The sequence below is a fragment of the Dermacentor albipictus genome, chromosome 1, assembly GCF_038994185.2.
Source record: "Dermacentor albipictus isolate Rhodes 1998 colony chromosome 1, USDA_Dalb.pri_finalv2, whole genome shotgun sequence".
NCBI classification, from domain to species: Eukaryota; Metazoa; Arthropoda; class Arachnida; order Ixodida; family Ixodidae; genus Dermacentor; species Dermacentor albipictus.
In genome coordinates, this window is record NC_091821.1 from 22,788,255 (window position 1) to 22,813,745 (window position 25,491).

The window sequence follows — 25,491 nt, forward strand, 5'->3', positions numbered from 1 at the left end:
TTACTTTTCAATGATAATGGCAAGCTTCCAGTCAGGAGCTGGCAATGTCTGCCGTATGCGATCCAACCCATTTTTATTCTTCTGTGAATTTCCTTCTCATAATCAGGGTTCCCTGTGATTAATTGACCTAGGTAAGCGTGCTCCTTCACAGTCTCTAGAGGCCCACTGGTGATCCTGATCTTTTGTTCCTTTGCCCGGCTATTTATCATTATCTTTATCTTCTGCATATTAATATTCAACCCCACTCTTACACTCTCTCTGTTAAGGTGTCCAATGATTTGTTGTAACCCGTCTGCATTGTTGTTGAATAGAACAATGTCATCGCCAAACCAAAGGTTGCTGAGATATTCGCCGTCGATCTTTACTCCTAAGCCTTCCCAGCTTAATGGCTTAAATTCTTCTAAGCAAGCAGTGAATAGCTTTGGAGAAATTGTGTCTCCCTGTCTGACCCCTTTCTCCATAGGTATCTCCCTACTTTTCTTGTTTAGAATTAAGGTAGCTGTAGAACCTCTGTAGATATTATTACGCGAAAGACGAGTCAGTAAGACGAGAAACTATTTATAGGTTATATTTACAACAACGCTTGCAGCGCTGACCGGTTAGATTCACAGCGCGAGCCCAGTTCGTTCTTCCTCCTCTTTTCTGGAGTGATGGCACCCACGCGCCTCGTTCAAACAAATACCATACGCATGTAGCAATATTACTCCGCCAGTTAATCACAGAAGCAAACAAAATCATCGTCATGCGGCCTTATCAAAATGGCGTCGTGCTTGATAGCTCCGGATTGTCCGCTATTCTTGAAGAGTTTTTCCATCGGTGGAACCAATGAGGTATGCAACAGACATGGACAAAGTGTACGGAGTCTGAGTATATTTCACTCTTCAAAAGTCTGCGGTACAGTTCTTTTCACTGCTGAGCCGGTTTACTCATGAAACTTCACTGCCAACTGAAGTGAAGCTTGACAATAAATAGTTGCAGCGAAGCAAGCATTTCAGTTCAATAAAGAATTAGGCTTTCGTCATTCCACTGTAATGGGCGAGGGAAAACGTGTAAGATTAAGCGCTAATAATTTTACTTTTTTGTGGTTACCGCCTTATTTGGGTAACAGGAAAAGTTTGAAGTACGGATTATTTGCAGCCTCGTGGAGGCTGCTGGTTGTAATGAGGGCGTGGGCGAGGCTTCACTGTAGACTTAAGTTGTCTCCGACTATAGTAGCGTTTTTTGTATTAGCTCTGGAAGAATTACAGCGAAATATATATTTGCGGAACAATCACAGTTCTTTTGGATTCCTCGTTTACTGCTCCAAGTGCGAAAACGACTCGTGTTGTTATTTGGGAAGTTGCGTACCGCTGTGTGGCCACCATTCCCAAACAACCGCGTAGAGCGCAGGATACTGCGATTGTAGACGTAGTGCGCCCACCGCGAAAGGTTAGAAAAACACCCACATAAGCACAATAGAGAAGTGGCTACGTGAGGCGGTTCGACCGATAACTGTAGAAGCGTCATTCAAAACACGTATATGTTCTCCGCTTCCGACGGCGTTTTCTCTACTTCCTATTTAAATAAAAAGATGTTGATCCATAAATATTTTACGAAGCAATGGTTATATTTGTTAAATTGGTTGTTAAATTCGCTTTTCCTTGCAGTTTGGTTGTTGCCTTGGCTCTCTCCCTTAGTAGGTCGCTTGATTTCTCAACTTGCGATTTTTGTTTCCAGTTGCCAATTTTGCACGAAAAGTGCTATACAATTAGAGAAAAACCAGACGAGGTAACGGGCGACAGTCATCTTGATTATGGGTTTGAGGGTTATTGCAGGTTTTTGTGATGGACGCTGTTTCACATTATTTTATTTCCCACCTTATCTAACCCATATCACGTGTATATGATTCCGGGGATCTGCCAGCGTCGCGACGAGCTGTCATTCAAGGAAATAATGAAGCAAAAGGAAAAGTTAAACGCAATTGGCGTTTTCTCCGCCCGCAACTCGTTCCACGAGAGTACAGACCTGCTGACTAACAGCCGCATCCCTTTCGTGGTCCCAGGATGAGCCTAAACAAAGAAGGTTGAACTAAAAAAAGCAACAGCTATGCGCGTGACAGTTGAATGGATGGTGACAAATGAACGCATCTCGAGTTAATCTCGCGGGCGCCGAATCTATGAGAAAACTGGCCTTCACATCCCAAGAGATGCTGATAACTACCGCCATCCAAAAGGAGTGAAAAAGGCAGCCTAATGCTGACCGATGAATAGCTGCCAAGTCTCAACATTGATCTGGCAGCGCTTTAGGAATGTGTGAGGAGTGGTGGTGTGGGTGGGGAGGGGGGGGGGGGTATGCCATCTGATTTCGGGGGGGGGGGCCCGGGCCCCCCCGGGCCCCCCCGGGCCCCCCCCTGGGTACGTGCCTGGTAGACGTCAAACCTGGGATCTTTCTGCGAAATTTGGTCAGAAACAGAGCTGCGCTAAGCACAAAAAAATATTTTTAACGGTTTAAGCGAAATATACACGTCGCTGAAGGCATTCTACTTCGTTTTTGGCGTAAATTTTAGACAGCGGCGTAATCGTGCATGCTGACAATTACGCCTCTGCCGAAAATTTGTACCAGCAGCGAAGTAGAATACACTTCGTTACTGCAATATTAGCTCTGTGTTTGCTTGACATCTGCGCTACCAGGTGGCATCACCACTCCGGCCGCCCTAAGGTGCCTCTATGTCCTCCTCGCGGCGGGCGAGGAGGACATCGAGACACCCTAGGCCGCTCACCTTTACGCCCTTGCTCATCCGACAAACCGCCCAAACCGCCCGCGCTTGCCAGAATACCGGCACGCTAAAGTTCTCTGTCCTGAGTGTGAGCTATTGCGCAACCGAGTTGCGCGGAGACATGGGAGAGGGTGGGAGGGGGGACAGTCGCTCTCTCGCTCGTTCGGGCCATTCGCTTACATTAACGATAATCGTCGATAGTTTCTGCATATTTTTTGAAGGCAAGTTCTTAGCTGATTTAACACTGGTTGGGCATTCCGGAATCTGGGTATCTTGTAACCACTTCCAGCAAAAAACGGCCATTTTGCTCCTCAAGAACGTCGTAGCGAGTCTAAAACGGGAATCGAGGCAAGAAATGAGACAAGAAACGAGAATCCGTCGCAGAGTAGGTAAGATTAACGGTACGGGGGGGGGGGGGGGGGGGGGGGCATAATTAGTGCCGATATAGTCGAAAACTAACCACACTGCACCTTGTATAGGGTGCACCGCCGTAGATGTAGATATGTTGAGGCAAAGCCGTCTTACGGGAGACACATGGTCCGATTCGGTGTTCGATCCGGCGTGCGACGCGCCGGAACGGCAGCCGGAATCGAGGTGTTCTGCCGTGCCGAAGCGCCGGCAAAACACCTCTGACGCGTCCGACAACCGCACCGTCGTCTCGCTGCAGCCAATGGCAACGCGGCTGACATGTGACGTTCCCTCCACGGAGGCGGCGCTGGCCGGCCGGTTTCTCGCAGTGTTTTTCTTTTTTTTCCCCTTGCCTGTTGCAGTTTATTTCCGACACGAAATAGTTACCAGTTCAGTAAAATTATCTCGAACGTGTGCCTGTTACGCAAAGCAGCGCCTAGTACACTAGCACTAAGCTACTGGCGAGATCGGGAGCCGCGACGCGAGGGCATATCGCGGGCAGACAGCACACACTGACCGTCTGGGCGAGGCTGCTGGGTTCTCTTGCACGTTTGCCCTTCGCAATGACTGCGTCGTGTAAACCAATTGTATTTAATTACGGGCGGCCTAAGTGTACAGTGTTAATTGTTTTGGCAAAAATAAGCGCTCCTCGACAAGCTCGGGTTGGATCCTAAGCGCCGTCGACCGCGGCGTCCGCCTAGCTAGGCCTACCGGCCCCATCGCTGGCTGTTAGCGGAGTCGGTGGACAACGCGCCGTCGTGAAGTGTTCTGTCAGTCGCAGAGGCATAATTTTATTGACAGTGTTCGCGTAAAGCGAAGCAGTGTTGTGTAGAGTTGTTTATATTGCGTTTCTCGGCGTGGATATGAAGTCACGCTGGGAGGCTGGATCTCGGCGGAGCTTACGCGCCGCTCGATCTTTCGGATGCACGCACCGTGTGGCCCGAATGTATGCCGCATGCCGGAGCAAGCGGCGCCGCTCGTCGGATCGGACGCCGAACCGTACCGTGTGTCCGCTGGACCGTGTTATGGTAGCATATACAGTAACTCTAGACCGTGTGTCTCTCGGGTGCCATCTGCGCCATCTCGTAGCCATCGTCGCCGCACCACGCTTCTCACGCTTTCGTAATACCCTCCTCGGCTTCCTGCTTCATAATTTCACGGCACCCTCCTCTCCGCTTTCCTCCTCGCCCCTCCTCTCGCCGCTTTTTTCATCCCCAGCTGCGCGCCGCGTTCGCTGTCATCTTTCGCTCGGTTACGCCGGGAACGCCTACGCTCGCCGCAGGAACGGGCGCCCAAGACCTGCGCTCTAAAAAATAAAAGCGCTCCTACAGTTGCCTTACGTTTCATGTCTTGTTCATGGGTGGAATCACAATGCCTACTGAATCCTTGAGACTGCTGTAGTGGAACTTAATCTACTTTTGACCTCCCACTCAGTATCCCTCTTTCTAATTGTCGTTTTCTTCAATCAGGTGTTCTCGGAGTACCTGCAGTTTTGCGGCCTCGTCCTGCGAAATGCTCAGCTCTATGAACGGTCCGAACTTGAAAACAAGAGGAACCAGGTATGTGGCACATTCAGACACTTTGAAGGTTGTCCATATGCCTTTACTAATCTGTGATGTCATGCAGAGATTGCGAGTTTTGTTGCCTCTGCCCACAGGTGTTTCATATGAGTGTAAAAAGGGTACACATTGTTAAACATTTACGCACCTTAGAGCATGCTTGATTTTTCATTCCTATTGCTTTTAAGAACTATGCAGAATCCTTATAAATTTAGCTTTTTATTATCCTTTGTAACATTTGTATGTACAGAAATATGCACTTTTATAGTTTCTTCTGATCAAGAAGGGGCTCTATAAGGGAATAATTTTAAATAGCTGCTCAAGTTCATGCAAAATAAGTATGTTACGAAATAAAAAAATTAATATATTGCTAGTGAAATGCTTTTGCTTAAAGGACCCCTAACCAGGTCAGACCATTTCGGACTGACAAGCGCAGTGCATATAATGTGCATTAACGATCATGTTTGCCAAGTATTACATCCCTGCGCGCCGCGGAAGAGAGAGAGAGAATAAACTTTTATTCTGAGCTAGTGCATTCTGCGCCCTAGGTGGGCAGCCTCCTCATTCCAGGTAGCTGCGGGCCATCACCAGTGGCGGTTCATGAGGCTGCGGTGTCTCTTCGGGTTGCGCACTGTGGAAAAAGGTTAAATTTAAAACCAAACGCAGTTTGTCCTTCTTGCGGGCGCCCGCTACCAGCCGGAGAGTCAACGTATATCGCACAAGTGTGCCTGGCAATGCTGTGACGTCGCTCATGTTGACACGACTTAGAGAATCATGAGGCAACATCAGTTATTTGTTTATTATGTTGCTTCAGAAGAATAATTAAAGTTTAGAGAAATACTAAAACATACAAACCGAATGTCTGCATGTCTGTTTTATTTCGTCCCATTACAAGGGAGATATCTACTTCCGTTTCGTCTGCATGTTCCCATGTTGTGCAGTCGCGCATGCGGAGAGCAAAACTATGTCATTTTCTACCATGTTCCAGTGCGCGATCATGCTCTGGGATCCACTTGCATCTGCCTCAGTGTAACACTGACTTTATACCGCTAGTCAGGTGTTCTCGTCCGGAGGCTAGACGGGAGCAAGTGGAGAGAGTGTCTGTGTTGGCAGTGACGCTCACCTCCTGAAATCATGGTTTTGTGGCACTGAAATAATTCTGTCTCGACTATTAATGAACCAATTTGCAAAATTCTTGCGGTAGAATGCTCCCTAGAGAGCACGTAACAACTCCCAGCATGTAACAAAATTTAACCAAAGTTTACTCAAGAAATTATTTACGCAGGACAGGAGATGTCCTGAGGATATTCTGGCAATGAAAAGAAAAGTATGTTCAGTGGGACTCATTAAGGATTTTTATCCCTCTTATCTTAAACGTAATCTGCGTTGGCTAGAGAAAGTGTGCAAGACTGAAATGCAAGAAAGATTATATAATTAGTTCATGTGCAAGTGCCAGTGCATTCAATTTACCGTTATACAATGTGAAACATCATATTTTAAGCTGTGTAAACAGATCTCTATATTACTGAGGCACAACAGTATATACCATGGCAATGATGGAATGTCTTCATGCAATATAAAAATAACGCAAAACTAAAAACTTGGTGTAGTTTCCCCAAACTCAAAAAGGATATAATTTACAATGCATTATGTCAAGCTGCAATAGTAGCTCTATAACATGTCATATAAAAAGGCACATGCCCTTTCCTCAGTTGTTTCTGTATCCACATTGCAGTGTTCTGAAGTCTTATACATTTCAAAGATAATCACAGTGTGCGTTCATATGTTAGCAGCAGTGTGTGACATTCAGTGACTGCAGGTGAATTTCCTTGGATTTTTTTTTTTTTTTGCAGGGGCTTTTAGACTTATTCCCGATTCCACTCTGACTAATAGTACTAAAAATTTGTATGTGCACTTCTTCACACATCGCATCTGACCTAACCAAGGTGCCAAACCCAAGGTTAGAATCGTAAATACGCCATCAGTGTGCGAACTGGTGCAACCATCCTTGCTGCTCTTCATTCCTTGCAGCGTCCAAGCTTTCAAAATGTGTCTCCCAGCTTCAATACTGCTACTAGCAGGAGCAGCTCAGGTCATCTCGGTTAGGGCAAGTGCGTGGAAGAGCCCACTTAAGGAACTTTGCATGTCGTCTATGCTAAAACACTCTCAAGCACTAGTGCAATCAGTCCCCAAGGTGTATACATTTTCTAGTTGCACTGGCACTATTGTCAGCATTCTCTCATTTATGGCACCACATAACATTTGCAGAAGGTTTTTTCAGGGCAACTACCGCCTCTTGTGAAGCGCTGTGATCTTCAGCCCATGCTCAGGATGGAACTTTTGCTACAGCAGCTGTGCTTCCGGCTTTTTGCAGGTTCTTCTGGATCTTGCTCGCATGGTGTTTGAAGAACAGAGCACCATTGAACAGGTGGTGTACCGCATCATGACGCACATGCAGTCACTGCTCGAATGTGAGCGCTGTCAGGTGCTACTTGTCGACCATGAGACCAGGGTGAGTGTCATTCCCCTGCAGAAGCTGCCATGGCATACAGGGCCTGTCAGAAATTATCTTACCTTATTTATTTTGGAGAGAATTGCGGGGTTAGGACACAATTTGACCACACTGTGCAATTAGGAGGAAGGTCGACAATGTCTTTAGTCTCCTTTGGTTGCGTGCTGTATAAGAGCAGTTGTGTTGAGTACTGTTGTCTCATCCCAGTGCGATTTTGAGTGAGAGAAAATGACGGAGTGAATTTAACAAAAATACTGCACAAATTTATGTGAAAAGGAGACGTAATTCAGCAGATCCAAACAGCGTTTGTAGATGACAGTATGGTCACGAAGCAGATTAAAATGTCATACAATTGCTTCAAGAGAAGCCAAACATCTATGGAGAGCTAACTGCACTATGGGAGGTCTTCAACAAGCCATAATGATGTAATTCTTTATGGAGGGTGAGCCACGATAAGGAGAGATTCTCACCTAATTGTCAGAAAAGTTGCTCAGTTGGGGATGGCAACAAAGATTCTATTAATACCTTTTTAAAGACAATTTGAGTATGCAGTGGGTGCCAGCAAAAATTTGCCAAGGATCTTTAAAGTTAAATTCGAATACTTAGCAACTGCACCAGGATAGCACCCCTGTTCATGCAGCTTAAATGAGTCCATCTTTATTAGGCACAGCACAGTACTTCAGTGCTGTGCTGTGCCTAATTCAGATGGATTCAGTTCGTCAAGCTACCTAACCTCCAGGCATAAGCCTGTGCGGCTTTTGGTTGTTCACAAAAATTGAAAGGCACCTGAAAGGAATGCACCGTGAAACCCAAGTGAACATCAAGTGCAATGCGACAGCTCCCCTAGCAGCACTTCCTGAGGAGGGGTTCCAGGACTGTTTCAAGAAATGGAAAGAGCATGGGACACTGTGTGTGGAAGCTGGAGGGGACTACCTTGAAGGGGATTAGAACAACGAAAACACCAGGCAATGCTTCTATTTTTGCAGGAGCATGGTTGGATACTTTTGAGACAGGCCTTGAATAGACTCTTTTTACTGCACTCCCATCGGCACCACCATGTTTGATCACGTGGCGACGTGTCCATTGCTTGCCTCAACAGGCCTCCACTGCCTCTGTTCACAAAGACAGCGCATGACGCTGGTGTGGCACAGCAAACTGCTGTTTCAGTGTTCAATGCCTGCCGACAATGGCTGTGTGAACGGCGCAAAACTTTGGCCAAAGCTTCAGAAAACATGTAAATGTCGCATGTATTCTGAGCTCATTATGCCTTGCTCAAATGCATTATGCATTATGCCTGTGTCTTGGAAAAGAAATTCTTTTCCAAGACACAGTGGTACGTACATTCAGCCGCTGTATTAAATCAGAATTACTGTCATTCACTCATTGTCTTTTCTTTATTTATTGCCGATGGCTTGGAAGCCATAGGTTGTCATGTTTTTCGTTCAGTATAATGTTTTGTGGTGCTAATACATTATTTATTTTCTAGGGAATTACCCATGAATGGGTCAACTGCACTAGATTTGTCTATGCTGCCCTCCAAGCTTAAAACGTTCATGTTTTAATGTATCGTAGTAGTTTACAGAAAAGGTGTAATATCGTTATTCATTTGTTTACGTTGTGGCTCATCGTGAAACGTTCAACTTCAGACATTCGCGGTGCTATCTGGCCATCATATTTTTCTGAGAACTTTGTCATAATTTGATCAAAAATAATCGCAGAATTGTTCCGCAACAGCAAAGCGCTGGTTTGAGTTAGATAATAGTTCGCCATTTCATTCCGGGGTTATGGCATCAAGAAACAAGGATGAAGAAAACTTGGAAGGACAGTAGCTACAGTAAAGCAGGGGTAACAGAACGCCATTAATGAGCGACACATCTGTTTTTGGTGCTTCTCCACTGTGAACACAAAAAACTGCAACTTTATCAACTTTTAGTACAAAAATCCATGTGAGAATGCCACAGTGGTCAATTCAGTAAGTAGGAAGCAGCGTGTGTAAGTATACAGCATATTTAGCAGATATTAAAAATTGTGGGGCTGAGTAAAAATGAGTACAATGCCAGAACATTCCGTATTAAGATAGTTGATCGTTTTACTATTAATATTGGTGGTGCTTCTTGCATTGAGCATTCTTTTCATCTATTATAAAAAAATTAACAAACTGTGGTAGATAAAATGTAGCAAGTTGTGAATATACTACATAGTGATGTAGGAAGTGGAGATGGGTAAAAGAGGACATGGGGTGACAGGCATCTCTCCACAGTCTTAAGAATAACTGCCACTGCAGACACTCTGGCTGAACAGCCCAATGACAGGCAGATGACTGCGCCATCACCACTCGCTCCCCGTCCTCCAATAACTTTTCACATCCTTGATGCCATGGTTGCAAGTGAAGTAGCTGCTAGCAAAGCATCTAGGAGTGTCTACTCTAGTGGCCAATTTTGGTCTGTGTCCACGAATAAAGCGGTGAATTTTAAATCAAACTGCAGCCCATGCAGCTGCTGTAAACAGAAGTTGCGATACATGTTGTACTGTTGACTGCAGCCCTACTATTCTGAGGTGTGCTTTGTTGTGACTGCACTCAACTTCCCTCATATAACATGCAGAATACAGCCTGGCCATGGCATAGATAATGCACTAATCTATTCACAAGACATCGCTGGCCAGTCATTCGTACCGAATTGTGTTTGTTATATTACAAATACAGTTTCTGGTGTGCTGTACTTTTTCTGTAACTCGAATTTAATTCAGTTGTTTTTTTAACTTCAGTGCTTTTCGGTTACTTATGCAGTGAAAAATTCAACTCAGTTGCAACAAGTGCTGCAAATGCTTTTAGCAATAACCCGAAACTTTTTTCCCACAGACTGCTTTTCACCGGGTCTTTGACTTGGAAGCTAAAGACGCTCTCAGAGAAGACGTGGCTACATGTACTAGGTAAACAGCTTCTTTGAACCATTTATCATGGCCCAATTTTTTTTTTGAATAACGAGGTATTACTAATATACCCAAAGTAAAGGCTTGATTGGTTCTTTTTTTATTATTATTACTATTAATTTTTTTTTATTGTGGGGTTTTACATTTCGAAACTGCACAGTGGGTTGTGAGATATGTCACAGTGAATGGCTCCGGATTAATTTTGGTCACCTGGGCTTCCTTGACGTGTACCCAAAGCACAGTAAGCAAGGGTTTTTTGCATTCCACCTCCATCGGAAGGGCTTGGAAATATGCGAGTGCATGCATGTTGTAGTCACGGGGTGTAGTGGTGTCGGACGATGCTGGCCGAGGGGCAGGCTTATGGAGCTGACATAACGGCCGGGGCACAGAGCACCGCAGAAAAAAAGGAAGGAGCGTTCTGTTAACAAGGACCAAACAAGGATCGAGTTTATTTCAGAAGGGGGCAAGGGAACATGATGGGGTACTCCAGCAGAACTTTTTGTTGGGCACCAATAGAACGGCAATCATCAAAATTGGAGAGGAGAAGTCGAAACCGATAGCCCTGGGAGACAGAGGCACTCCGCAAGGATCGGTTCTTTCGCCGCTTCTCTTCAACCTGGCACTCCTCCGTCTCCCGACTTGGCTTCAAGACATAGAGGGCATAGATCACGCTCTCTATGCAGACGATATCACTATGTGGACGTCGAGGGCAGGGTCGGAGAGTTGGATGGAGGAGACCCTTCAGAGATGGCAAAGACCATGCACGAGTTCGCTAAATCGTGCGGCCTCAGTTGCTCGCCACAGAAGTCCGAGTTACTCGTCATCAAGCCAAGAAGAAAGAAAGGAGACCAAGAGAACGTACGCATCACCATCGACGGGACGACCATAACACCAACCACGCAAGCACGTATCCTGGGTGTCATCTCCCAGAACAATGGCAAGGCGGGGGCGTTGATCGACAAAATGAAAGTTTCAACGGAACAAATTTCGAACATGATCAGAAGAGTCACAAACAGACAAAGGGGATTGAAGGAGGACGATGTACTGACGCTCGTCCAGGCCTTCTTGACGTCGCGCATCGTTTACGCGGCGCCGTACCTCAAGTTACTGAAAAAAGACAGGGACCAGTTGAACGTCATTATACGAAAGGCAACCAAGATGATGCTGGGCATTATGAAGCATTCTTCGACCGACAAGCTTCTCGGCATGGCCAAGCACAACGTCGTCGAAGAGCTAATAGAAGCTCATCTATCTAATCAAAGAGTTCGGCTCAGTCAGACGTCAGCGGGTTGTCGCGTTCTTGCCAAGTTGGGCTGGCAAGAGGCAGAGCGAAAGGAAACGGGGCCGTTACCCAGGTTGTGGGCGCATAAAATCCACAGTAAGCCACTGCCTAGAAACATGAGGTTGGGTCGTAACGACGGCCGCAGAGCGGCTCATATAGCGGCCTTGACGGAGACTTTGGGTCAAATAGTAGAAGAGGAAGAGGGGCTCACTCTCTTCACAGACGCTTCGTTACCCAAGTTTTCATCGAAAGCAACGCTGGCAGTTACGACGCGGGATGTGCTCGTAACCTGCGCCTCCATCAAGACGTCTTTTCCAGAGGTGGCAGAAGAGGCCGCGATAGCGATAGCACTCGCGCAGCCCAAGGTGGGAAGAATTGTCACCGACTCGCAAAAGGCGTATACCGTTAACAACTACAGGAAGGGGTGGGTGTCTCTTGCGGCACTAGATATTCTCCAAAGTAAACGCGACGTACCTGAAAGGAAAGTTGAGTTAATATGGACACCGGCTCACTCTGGGCTGGAGGGCAACGAACTTGCCCACCAGTTCGCCCGAGAGATGGAACACCGGGTTGAGGAAGGTGAGCCACAGTCCATATTTAGTTACAGAGACATTACGAACCATTATAAGACGGAGAGGCGCCGTTACCCCGATCCTCACAAATCGCTTAGCAGAGAGCAGCAAGCGATCTACACTGCAGGCAAATACAGGCAGGATCCTTCCCGCACCCTTACCTTCAAAACACGATGTACCCGGAAAGGTACGAGGAGGATTGTAACTTCTGCAAAACTCAGTTAGGCACGCTCCAACACGTCATTGGAGTATGCGATTTCATCAAGGTGATCCCCCCACCTCTTAACTGCCCCGCTACCCTACCCCATCCCTCATCCACCCTTACCAAGCGATGGGAGACCTTGCCAACCAGCACCGCCCTGGAAGACCAGCTCGTCTTGATCTCCAGGGGCCAGGCGGCTAGGGAAGCATATGGGTCCCGTGAAGAGGGAACCACTTCCATCGACGGCGTCTAAGAAGATGTCGAGCTCGGCTCAATAAAGTTTTCTCTCTCTCTCTCTCTCTCTCTAGTTGGTGCATGCTACTGATGGTGCATGTTACTGATGGTGCATGTTAGTGCCCGTTCGTGTCTCTTCTTGTGTCGTCTGTTTGGTGCTTTAGTACTTCAGTATGATGGGGTACACTTACAACATTGGACGCAGCATGGCACTAGTGATCAAAGCACTTTGAAACCGAAAGTGAGTACATAACGCATGTACTATTGTGTTCAGCATGAGCTGCAACACGCGAGCCATATGGCTGGAGTGCCCTCTTAGTCGACCTAATGGTGCCAATGTGCGACGCTCAAAAAGCGTGAAGAGGTTTTCATCATTCTAGTAGTGCACATGCCTCCATTCTTTCTTTTGTCTGCTTTCTTTGTGGAGCAATATTACATTGGTCTGCCAAGTAGCACAACGTCCTTAACCCTTAGTGCAGCGTGCTTCATCATGGCACACTGCTGCCCTAGCTTCGTATAACTGTTCTCGGTTTATTGCAGTGGATTCAGAGGGGCACTTGAGAAAGGTGACGCATGACGATTGCGATGGGCAGATGCCACCGAATGTGCCTCTGCAGTTTATTATCCCTGCGCGAAGAAAACAGACAATGGAAAGCACAGACGTGTTCACGTTGCTGGAAAGATGAAACCCTTTCCACATTTTTTCTCGAGAGAGTCACAGATTAGCACCGCCAGCTCAACTGGCAGCAACCTTTTTATATTCCAAAGGAGCACTCTGGCCATGGCTGTTGTATTGCAGCTCATACTGAAAGCATGCTGTTGACATAGTGACAAATATGTTCATTTTTACGCTGCAGTTTTTTTCATGTCTATATATTGCAGCAACTTTTAATAAGGTCTGCGAAACCAATTCCACCTTTAAATAATAATGATATAGATATGATGCAATGTTTCGATTAAAGGGACACTAAAGAGCAACACTATATCATTTGAGATAGTTATAGTATTCTTTCAATATTGTGTATTTATTTGGGGAGAAAGGCGGGCTACTAGCAAACCCAAAGGTCCTTTTCTTGCATTTTGTGCCCAAACTGCAGCATCAGTATGTCACGTGACTTCATGGATGTCAAGGTATTTTCTCGTGATTTGGCAATTTTTGTGCAGAAAGTGTTTACAAAACTCTCAGCTGAGTTTTGGGGTTTGTTCAAAAATCGAGTGTATTCCTTGCATATCAACATACCACTAGTTTCAAGCAACCAGTGTTAAAATACTCACATCTTTTGTTTTTGCGACTTTTCTGATTCACCAAGTCTCTATTAATGAAAATACCGACCTCTTTGGTATTTCATAAGTGTAACTTACCAATCCAGATTAGCTTTAATTCCCCTTTAGTGTCCCTAGCCTGTGGATTCAAATATTTTTTTTCAGAAATTTATAGAAGCACTGCAACATAAAGAACAGGAAACATATTGCATTTGTGACTAAAACAGCTGGTAAGCACTGTAATAAGGCCTGGTTGAGCTTCCTTGTCACAAAATGGAAGTCTTGGTCTCATTCATTGCATGATTATTGCTACGTGGTGAGGTGAAGTGTGAGATTGGTTGGTAGGTACCAATGCAGCACTGCATTGGTACCATTTATCAATGTACCAATTAAAGAGAAGCTCAGTATCACTGCTGTTCTCTGTCTCAGTGCTTGTAATCTTATAAGATTTATGGTTATTAATGTATTGACCCCACATAATAATTAAAAAACATACTTTTGTGAGTTAAAGCGATTTTTTTATTTGCATAATTCTTATTATTGCGATGGAATAGCTGAATCTAGATTTTTCTCATCAATGAAGTAATCTAAACAGCACAATATCCCACTCCAAGTTCAGTCTATTCATATTTTGTGGCAAGTTCTTCACGTATAATAGCATAATTGATGTGCAGTGGATTTACTGACGTTCTTGTTAAAAAGACCTTTCATATGAGATTTGCCAGTCTTAAACACGGAACTGGGACTCAGTTCCATGTTTCAATATAAGACTTAGGCACCTTGTAAATAAAAGTTATTTGCATGCGTGTGCTAATATTTGTGAATGATGGTAGACCATATTCCAATATTTTCATTATGATGTCGTCCAATTGTTCCTTTCCTTTCTCAGTTACATGTCTATATTAATTTACTAAATCCTTTATACTTGTGTATTTCAGTGTCATGTTCCCATCTCAGGTGGAAGTAACTGTCCGTATGAACTTGTCCGTTGTCTGATGCTTAGCGTGTATAGCTGGTGTTTCACTGGTTTCTGTTGATTCAAACAATTCATAAAAGGGAATTTGACAATAACCCAGTTAGACCAGTGAAACATTTTCACTTAGGATATATGGGTAAGCCCTCCCACCTGCATCTAGTAAGTGTATCAGCTTTATCAACATTTGTAGCTAAGCATCACTGCAATCTGTTTCTGGACTGATGTTACTGTGAAGTGTGACTTGCTCTTATGACCTCTATTTTCAGCCCATATGAAGGCAGGTTTCCCATTAACACTGGTATCACAGGGTCGGTGGTCGCAACTGGTCAGGTATGTACTGGATGCTGCATTGCTTATTCTTCATGCTGCTTGCCTGTTTTCATACACACACACACACACACAAAAAAAAAGACAATTAGCAGCACTTGTCACTGGAAGCTGTCCTCATATGCCAGCTGGAATGTGTATAGAATAATTTGTGGCTTTCAAATTACTCTTTGAATGTATACGCTCAAACTGATAAGGAAATTTGTATGTAATACTATTAGTAAGTTTCTTGCTTAGAGACATTAAATGTAGCTTGGATATCATTCACGATGCATACGGAATTTTGGTCAGTGCCTAGTCATGCATCAACTTTTTCTGCAATAGCAATTATGCAGACACTCGCGGCACATTTGTGTCGTCACTGCTGCCTTGCTGTCGCAAGTCCAACAGCACATGCGTGGCCCGCGGGCTCATTGTTGGCGGTCATATGATCTGCTGAGTTTCAGAGATGCGGCACAGTGGAATGCTAAATTAAAGAAGGGGCAGTGCAGGAACATTGACTTTGGGATGAGGCAGGCGCACTGCCAACGCTGGTCAGCATTCTTTCTTACAATGCCATCATTCGACCAATGTTGGAATACGCGATTGTCATATGGGATCCCTTTACTAAAAGAAACATTACTAAACTAGAAAAAGTTCGAAAAAGAGCAGTACGATTCATATATAATTCGTATGGCCACACTTCAGTTACGAAGCTTCTCAAGAGAAGTGGATTGCTATCTGTGACACAAAGGAATCGAACACGCCGTTTAAAATTTTTATTTCAGCTCATAAAAGGCCACTACAACATTGATACATCACACTTTATCACTTTCTCTACTGGTTATGCTACACGTCATCGACACTCACAGACAACAACGCCGTTAATTACTAAAAAGAATTGCTTCAAATTTTCCTTTTTCCCCAGAACTATTGTTGAATGGAATAATCTTACTGATGACGTTGTAACTCAATGCTCACTGCCATTATTTGAGTCGCATCTATGTTTATGTAGTGAGTGATTTACTGTGTGTTGTTCAGTAACTGCTTGCATTTGTACAATGCGAGTGACCTGTGTTATGTATCGCTGTATATTGTACTGCAATTTTTTCAATTTCACTTTGTATGCACCCTGCTAAGGTCCTGGAAACAGGACCGCAGTATCAATAAATAAATAAATAAATAAATAAATAAATAAATAAAATGCCAGCATTGTGACTGTGAGTGCTTGGTGTCACGAAGTGAACTCTGTTCATGTTTGTCTTTTTTAATGTGGGACGCCATGCATATTTAGTTAGCAAGCGAATGTTTACTGTAATTTATACTGCCCATAAAACTACAAGCCTCACTTCGTGTGGTATTCCAATATTCAGCCATCATTACCAATTCTTCGACCTTACCTTCCGGTGAAAAGGTCGCATTTATATTATGCATTCAGTAAGATTGAGTATCATTATAGCCCGTCCCTTTTTTTTCTTGCAGATTCTCAACATACCTGACGCCTATAAGGATGACCGTTTTGACCCAAAGGTCTGCGCTTCTACTTGCGGACAACTTTCTGTGACAATGAAGGGAAAGCTACGGGGGTGGAGCTTCTGCACGTGTGTTACCGCATCAAGTATTCCGGCTGCATTTGACAGCACTTTTGGTTTCTTAGAAGAGATACGGAATTAGCATAGCTTCCACGTGCGATGGTTTTGCATTTGCCCTAGCGCGGAAAGGAAGAGCAGAATAATAAGTCAAATTTTACACTCGGTGGTCTGTTTTTGTTTTATTTTGCTGTTATAAATAAGATGCTATTTTTTTCTCTCGCCCAGCTTAAACTAATGCGGATGAGAAATAGGAACTTTTTTGGAGCACTCTTACTTGTGCGCACGTTTGGCCTCCATAGCTTACCCTTCATTGCCACAGAAAGTTGTCCGCAAGTGTAGCATCATTAATAATGGTTTATATTATGTAATGAGTCTTCTCATTCTGCTATTATGGGCCTTCCATTAAGGGCTAATTAATGTATACGGCAAAGGCAACTAATAGATGTGCAACAATTTCTTTTCAGTATAACCTATATTTAACAGTTGTTGTCCGCCAGAGGGCTGACCTGGGAAACATTGAAATTTGCTTGCAACTAAATGCAAATATGGTGGAACATTGCAGTGCAAAGCAACGCTACTCTCGCTATGTATACCTTTTTTCATCGCTTTCATTAAACAGTTGTTAGTCTGCACTTCATGTATGTCTAGTGTTGTAGTACTTTGTGTTCTCATCCTCAGTATTGCTTCGGAGTGCAGTGCTCCATCGTATCACAGAAGCAACTTGCCCATTACAACACATTATTAAATGTCTACAGTTAGCATAGGCAACTTTGTTAGCGCATCACTGTCATAAAGAACCAACTCATTGCAGAAAGTATACAAAGATAAATATGTACGCATCTACAATGACATGTAGATTTTCATCGTACATATGTACACATGAAAGAAAATGACACAGGAACGGTAATGTTTATAGACTAAAAATTCGAGGTAATTATGAAAACTACCTATTTGTGCTCCTTCTGTTTGTATATATGCTCCACAAACACATCTTTGAAGTATTTCATTGCATTGCTCAGACGCTAAACAAAACTCCCAAACTATTTTGCTCATTTTGTGTGTAGCTCTAGTGACTTTTGTTGCTAATAATTATTCGCTGCGCAAAATCCAGAACATGATTGCACATCTCACCAGAATAACACACACATTTCTCTATTTTGCTGCATTTTGTCTAGTGTATGCGCTGTGGCAGATTCATTTAATAGACCTCTTTCCTCTTTGCATTTGAGAGCTATATAAATTTATGCTTGTGGATACAACAGCAGTGCCACTTGTAAAACAGTCTGTAATAGCTCATTAAATTTGTGCAACATGAGGGCCCTATATTTCCATACAGAATATAGGGGCCTTATTTTGATTTTTTACAGCCATATGCATGTTGACCCACTGCTTCAGTTGCATTTTTACAGCTGAAGCCAATGCAGAAGAATTTATATGTTACTTTTGGTGCACATCCAAGAACTTCTGTTGGCCAAAATTAATTTCAAATTGTTGACAGTGTTGTGACCCTCGCTGCATTTGCATGTGTCCTAATGTAAATGGAACCTCGTGCTATGTCTCATATAGTTATGAAGTCATCCAATTACTATCATCTTGTGTAAAAAGTAATGTAGATTACAGTATGCTTTCTTGAAGAATTGGCAACCACGAATGCTGCTAACACACCTGTTTTTACATCACTAATGCTGCAGGTGGATGAAGGGAGCTCGTTCCGACACAAGTCCATCCTCTGCATTCCAATTTACAATGCCAATCGTCTAGTCCTAGGTGTGGCCCAGCTCATCAATAAGCTTAATGGCGAGCCATTCAACAAAAACGACGAGCAGCTACTTGAGGTGAATAGGTTGTTCATTTCACTTTCACATTCTCTTCCCACTGAATAATTGTGTGTCACAGTTTTGGGTTGTTTTGTGCTCCACCTACTTGCGTGTTCTCCTTCGAATTCACTGCAGCTTTGATAAGAGTTGAGTGTGCATAAGAGGATACGCTAAATACGTGCACCTTGATTTTTGGCTAATACCCAAAATGACCAGAGTGTAAGTGATTACTAGAGAAGCTGCAGAATATGTTACAGCATCAATGCCAAGCTATCAGGTCGTTTTTTATCTCACAGCATCACAGCATCTGTTCATGGTTAAAGCTAGCGTCTACAAATGTGTTCAAAAGTTCAGGCAGTAATTCACGTTTGATCAGCTGAATGCAGAAAGACATTGAAATTGGGTACTGGAGCTTACGTTGAACAAGCCTTTAATATCCTTGAAATATTAACCTTTCAATAAGCATGTAAGAAATACGCATGCGCTCAAGTGAGGATTGTATCACATCATGTTCCATTTCATGGCCACTGTGGAACCACCTTCAGTACTCATTACCACATGATTGATGACATAGTGCTTGATTCTTTGCCCAGCCTATGCTTCATTTGTTCTCATTATGTATGCACAGGCATTTGCAATCTTCTGTGGCTTGGGCATCCAGAACACACAGATGTATGAAAAGGTGGTGAAGGCCATGGCGAAACAACGCGTTACACTTGAAGTGCTCTCCTATCATGCATCTGCGCCCCTTGAAGAGGCTCTCAAGCTCAGTGTAAGTTACATGTTTTGCCATAGAAAGAGCAACTTTGTTGGGTTTTTAAAACTGCCTTGCAGCAGTGAAGAAAAAAAATATCTTTCTTTAAGACATTAATATTTGCTTGCATAATACTCGCAATTTTTTCTGCTGAAAATTGAAGCAAAGTTCTGGGTTTGATATATGCAGGAAAATTTTTCCATAGAAGGTTATAGGTGCTAAATAGAAAAGAAAAATATAGTGGTTGTAAATCAAGGTTCTTGCACCAGCCACTGTAAACTCAAAGGATTATTACTTTCAAACCGCACTTACCTTTGGAATAAGGGCACAGATTCTACACTAGTAGGAACTGCAAAGGCCCTTTATTTGCGAACGCTAGCTGAACATACAGTCACTAAATGAATGATATAGTGACTCTGACGTGACCTATTCAGAGTTGGTATCAACACTGATGTTGAAACAAGCAGATGGCTGTCTCCACACCCATTTTCGAGGTTGCAGTGATTAAAAGAGAAAAAAAAAATTTGATGGCCATGCAGTGTGGGAGTGTGAGCATTATGTGAGTAAATACGGTAATGCTTAAGCATCCAACTTTGCTATCTTAGGGCTGGTAGTCAAAAGCATCTGAATATCCTTGCTGACACACACATTTATTGTGCAAAAAACCTGTGTTAAATAATTGATTTGTCCTCAGTTTCTGACTGCACTATCCACATTTCTCCCATTCCTGGAAAAAAAAAAATTTTTACAACTACTATACTAGATAGCATTTGACATCAGTTCCTGTCTTCCGGTCATGCATCTGTCATTGTCGAGCACACATTGACATTATAAATTGCTATGTATCATCTACCAATTATGTGTTGCTTCAGTACATGCATGGTAGCCTACAGATCACTTGACATGCAATTAATTTGCCAGAGGATGGGTATGAAGAGCCATACTTTGCAGAGCAGCGCTGTTGTGATGAGCCGTGTCAAATGGGGTGCCTGGATACAACAGCATTCTTTCCTGCATGCTACTTGCTTGTACCCTGCATCCATGGCACAAAAACTTGCTTTGTGGCCAGGCCAGTTGGGGGTTTGTTTAGTCAAAAGGCTTGGCAGGTTGTCCACAAAGGCAAGTTGCATTTGCCACATACAACTAGGCAGGTTCTTCAACTTTTGAAATATCAAATGCACTCCATGATATGTTGAATGTAAAAGGTCGAAGTGCTGGAAACAACTTGCCTGTGATGAAGTGATGCCACCCAGGCAGACAATATTCAGATTGAGATATATCCTACAAATCTGTGCTTGTAAAATGCTACACTTTCATATGATCACACTCATCTGTGTTTCATACTTTGCAACTAGTGCTTCCCTGTGTTTGGCCTCACTTCATTTGATATCCCTGTCACTTGACTTGCTCCTGAATATTCCTCAAATCGCCATTTTGGTGCCATCAGTAAGCTTTGGTCAGGCTGTCAACAGCTCGGTCATCTGACATAGATTCACTCACTGGTGGAACAAAACGGGGGAACCCTGGGGGTTCCCCTCCCCGGCCAAGACATGCCGGCTGATAGTATTGAGTGTGCAAAAAGCCCTCCCTTCCCCCCTTTGCTTTTATGAGGTCTTCGCAACCCCCTTGAGGCTACCCTGGATCCTCCCCTGCATCGATGTCCTCAGTAATGGCGGCATCGTATCCCAGAGTTCTGCTCTGGTTGATGTTCATGCAGCACATGTTTAGGCACATACGTGTATGCCAGTGTGTAAATCTGAACAGTTTACATCAGAGCTCGGAACTCATATTTATGTTAAATTATTTCAGATGTAACTTTATGTTTTGCTGCTGTTATATATGCTCCACAAACACGTCTTTGAAGTATCTTATTGCATGCAAAATGCAATGAGATACTTTGATGAACTTGCAAACACTTCTGGTCCCGCTTTGGGGGTGGATGTGGTGTGAGAAAGTAAATGTTATTAAAGTCTACATACTGCTTCAAAATTTAAGAAGTCGACCACTTTTGTAAGCCTTTGAACCAAGCTTCACTAGTATGAGTTAATTTTTGGAAAACTTAAGCATGGTACAAGCATTGATTAGTCACTATGCTAATTACTTGGAACAGCTATCCTTTAGAAATTAAAGCATGGCTTACAGTAGCGGTGTGTTCATTTGGGCTGGTTGGTACATCTTGTCAAATAGCAGAATTTTGAACAGCACGATACAGCATTAAAGAAAAGAGGCACAGGGCAGAGCGCTCTCTCTTGTGCATCTTTTCTTTATCCTGTGTCACACCATTAACAATTTTGCTATTGACATGGCTTACAATGTTCACCTTATGTTGTCTAAAGATAGCCCAGTAAATGTAATGCCTCTAAAGAGGTATTTTTCTGTGTCGACAACTGTTATTCACTTCAAGCCTCCATCTGCCTACGAACTTCTATCTTGTTTGGATTTCGTAAAACGCGCTGTGCAGACCCTTGAACTGTTGCAAAAAGCCAAGTATTTTTAGTTTTATTCCATACCAGAAGATGCCTAGAACTGGTTGTTCTTTAAGAGGACTAAAGTTTAATATGCTAGCTTAATGTTAAATTGCACAAAATCAGCAGTCAAAAACACTCTGCATGGTGTTGAGCTTTTCCCTACATTTTTGACAAGCCACAAATATTACTTAAGGTTGTAAATAGTGGTCAATAGGCAGTCAACTCAAATGCTGTGGCATCTGCCTAATATACCGTACAGGGCTGTGAACACAACCTCCGCAGTATGCATTTTGGCACTGTCATGTTTCTTATCTTCCCTGTATTTCATGTGGTGCTCATGCAGGAGTGTGTTCTTCCATCAATGCAATCACTGCGGTTGCAAGACTACAAGTTTAATGACTTCAGTCTCGATGATGATGGCATGCTCAAAGCCTGCTTACGCATCTTCCTTGAACTGGACTTCCTCAATCGGTTCCACATTGAGTACCTGGTGTGTATACTCTTTACTAGAACTTCACAAACACACTTAAGTTGAATTACTATTCAATGTCATTTGGTGTCTCATAATACACATATTCTGTACAATAGTACTACTATGTGCATCCTTTGACTTAGTAGTAGTCCTTCATTTTTTTACTGATATGGCATGCCTAAGCCTGTCACTGTTGCTGCATTTCGAACACCTCACTTCGAGTAGTTCAAAAGTTAGTTTTTCTTTAGCAGCATTTTTCTAGGAGCTCAGTTGAATCCATTGTATTACATGAAAATACACTGTCCATACCTCTCTTGTCCTCAGGTATTATGCCGGTGGCTTCTGAGTGTCAAGAAAAACTACCGCAAGGTGTCCTACCACAATTGGCGGCATGCCTTCAACGTCGGCCAGATGATGTTTTCCATCCTTACCGTGAGACAATGTTTTATTGATATTGTCACCTGAAAGAAAAAGAAAAAAAAAACGCTTGGCATGATTTCTTTTCATGACATGGTTAAGTTCAAGCTGCCAATAATTACATTGTTTTCATTTCAATGATGCCACCTAAGTAGGCTGCAAAATGCTTTGTTAATGTCGACAAACAAAATGAAAACATTAATTTGGTCATTATAATGAGATATTGCCTTTTATCAAGCAAAATTTCTTTTTGAGATGCAGCCTATTAATTTGGTTTCCATTTACTTAATGCTGTAGGAGTTGAGGAGGACATTGGGATGAAACACTTGGGAGGTTTATTTACATTATTTACAGTGAGAGTCAATTAACAGTCTTAGAGTCATTACAGGCTGGCAGCAACTCGGACGCTGCAGCCCGTCGCAAGAAGTTCGAAAGAGATGAATCAAGGAATGCTCTAGGAATGCTCTTGCTGCCCCCGGTCTGCGTCTTTTAAGCCCTTCGGTGTCTCGAAGACACGTCACGTTTGGCCAATGGGCAAGCCCGCTCAGATGATGCCATTTTCGGCCAATCAGCGAGCTTGCTCAAGTGTCGTCATTTTCGGCCAATGGTAGGCGCCCGTGCGATGGTGTCATACCCGGTGAAGAGAGTCGCCGCTGGGTCCCTAATTGGCCGAGGGCTTACTTCTCCCTGCGGTCTTGCCTTGCTGACTTGCAATGCGCCGTCACAATAGCCAGGTGGGGGCGACGCTGCCAGGCCTTCGCAGTGCATGACAGCTGTCTTGCTTTGGGACTCAGGTTACCTGGAACAGCGCCAGGCTCTCGCTTCACTTTCGGGAAGAGTCAAGCAGTGAATAGCCCCACCTGTGGCACACGAAGTGGGGGCCACCAACTTGTTTGCATGTGCGTGCCCCAGGAATGTGGTATCTGTGCTTCTGCGCTCCTTAATTAGCTGTGGTGCGATTCGATGTGGTCTGGTGAACTCGAAGTAGGCTCAGGAAACGGCCTCGTATCTAACAATGCCATCTCTCACATCGAACATTTTTGTTTAATAGCACTGTGGTGCAGGTTAATTGATTTTTATGTACAGACAACCTGCTGCACATTTTTCACGTTTTGCTTTAATCATTGCTCAGATCTGCACATTGAAGGGACCCAGAAACAATTTTGACGATTTTGTACAAACATACTGAGTCGTTAGGGTAGGTCCTTCTGGTCATTAAGTTACGGATTTAAGCACTTCTTGTAAAACGTGTAATTTATTATAAGGTTTTAGAAATGCACATCACTACCAAACGCAGTGGAACTGCTCCCCTGTGTTTTCAGTTGCACCCTCCCAATCGATGTAGCTATCCCAATTGATGTCAGTTGGGCGAACTATCAGATTGGCTAACCAGGTCACATCATCACTAATATTTTCAACCTTATGGTGAACAAATGTTGTTTGTAATAGTTGTAATGTTGGTTAATTTGTTTCTATAAAAGAAAGTAACAGAAAGAGAATACAAACCGACAATTTATTACTACACTCAAGCACTTCGGGCACATACCGTCTGCTTGTGTTACAACATTCTCCATGTTTACGTGAGCTGCATGGCCAGTGCTGGTCTCGAGCTTTTTTTCGCGAGTACCATGGATTGCCCTTGTTACGCTGTGGGCTGCAGATGTAGCGATCAGCAACATATCAAGCTGTGACATCGTGTCCCTCTGCAAGGCAACATGTGCGAGTGGTGTGGCTGCAGCACATTGAGCTGTCAGTGTCAGTGCCAGCACCTGTGTTTTTGCAGCTGTCACTTCATGCCAGAGGATTACTACCACGATAGACTGTTATAGCGTGTCCAGTATTCACATAAATGCAAGCACAAGCGGACTGGGCATGGGCATTTTACCGGATGAGCAGAGGCACAAACGTGAATGTTTTGCATGGTGCCAGCCACGTGGCGGCACAGACCGCAACCAGACAACCACAGAGCTAATATAGCAGTAACCAAGTGTATTCTACTTTGCTGCTGGTGTAAATTTTCGTCAGGAACATAATTGTGAGCACATTGTCTTTTCAAATGTTTAAGATGTTTTAGACTTGGTTGCAGCAATAGTAGCCCTGTGTATGGATGGATGGATAGATGGAAGGTAGGAGCATCCCCTTTGAAACATCCCCTTTGAGCATGGTGGCAGTTGCCACCATGCTCAGCTTGGCAGCTTGGCCAGTATGGCTGGTTAAGGTCTGTGCCACCTGGTGGCTGCACCATGCAGGCCGCTCACGTTTACGCTAAGCACCTTCGTCAGTCACAGTGGTAGTAGTATGGAGGGGCTTTAGTTTACACCTCCGTAAAAATGCCCAGCTATCTTGTGGTTACCAGAATACTGGACCTGGTGCTGTGACAGAACGCTTATTTGCAACACACACTGCTTGGATAACTCTCATGGGGGATTGACAGCCAGGTGGCTAGCAGAGAGGTTGGAGACGCTTCGCACGCTGGCTCCAAGACAACCGGAAGTAGATGACACGACATCACATCGTGACGCAGAGCCAGTGAAGACGGAGCTTAGCCCCGGTCACTCGGTGAATGAGTTGAGGAGAAAGCATGTCTAAGGAGGAGGGTAACTTGTAATCGTCTGTAGCTCTCTTAATATGAAACACTTCGCTTAAATTGTAACACTAATGTTTTACTGTACCTGTACCCTATGCATCTACAAAATTTGTCCAAACCATTTCAGAGACCCTTTAATACTGGAAAATATGATGCATCTTAGAAGTGCAATGCTAAACTACTACCTCGCTGGCATATGCATTAGGTGTTTGCTTCTGTGGTGCCTCTTTTCTCACTTCAGCCTGTAAAAAAAATTTTGCGATCTTCTTTTGCATAATGTGATTGCTGCTTAACGATAATCTCAACTTTTAGGGTGGGGGGGGGGAAAGGGGGGGGTGCCCTGCTAACAGGGAAGTAGACTAACAACATGTCCTCACAAACTTC

General features: G+C 43.8%; 1 protein-coding gene across 8 annotated transcripts in view; it reads left to right on the forward strand.

Annotated features, from left to right (window-relative positions):
* The window catches only part of Pde11 (Phosphodiesterase 11), a 640,803-nt gene that overhangs the window by 591,282 nt on the left and 24,030 nt on the right, over positions 1-25,491 (forward strand). For all 8 annotated transcript variants that reach the window (XM_070539554.1, XM_065454748.1, XM_070539552.1 and 5 more), the window contains 9 exons: positions 4,633-4,722; positions 7,097-7,234; positions 10,095-10,165; positions 14,961-15,024; positions 16,483-16,530; positions 18,284-18,427; positions 19,038-19,181; positions 21,975-22,121; positions 22,428-22,535. In XM_070539554.1, the coding sequence (XP_070395655.1) occupies positions 4,633-4,722; positions 7,097-7,234; positions 10,095-10,165; positions 14,961-15,024; positions 16,483-16,530; positions 18,284-18,427; positions 19,038-19,181; positions 21,975-22,121; positions 22,428-22,535 (954 nt within the window). The remainder of the gene's footprint in view (positions 1-4,632; positions 4,723-7,096; positions 7,235-10,094; positions 10,166-14,960; positions 15,025-16,482; positions 16,531-18,283; positions 18,428-19,037; positions 19,182-21,974; positions 22,122-22,427; positions 22,536-25,491) is intronic.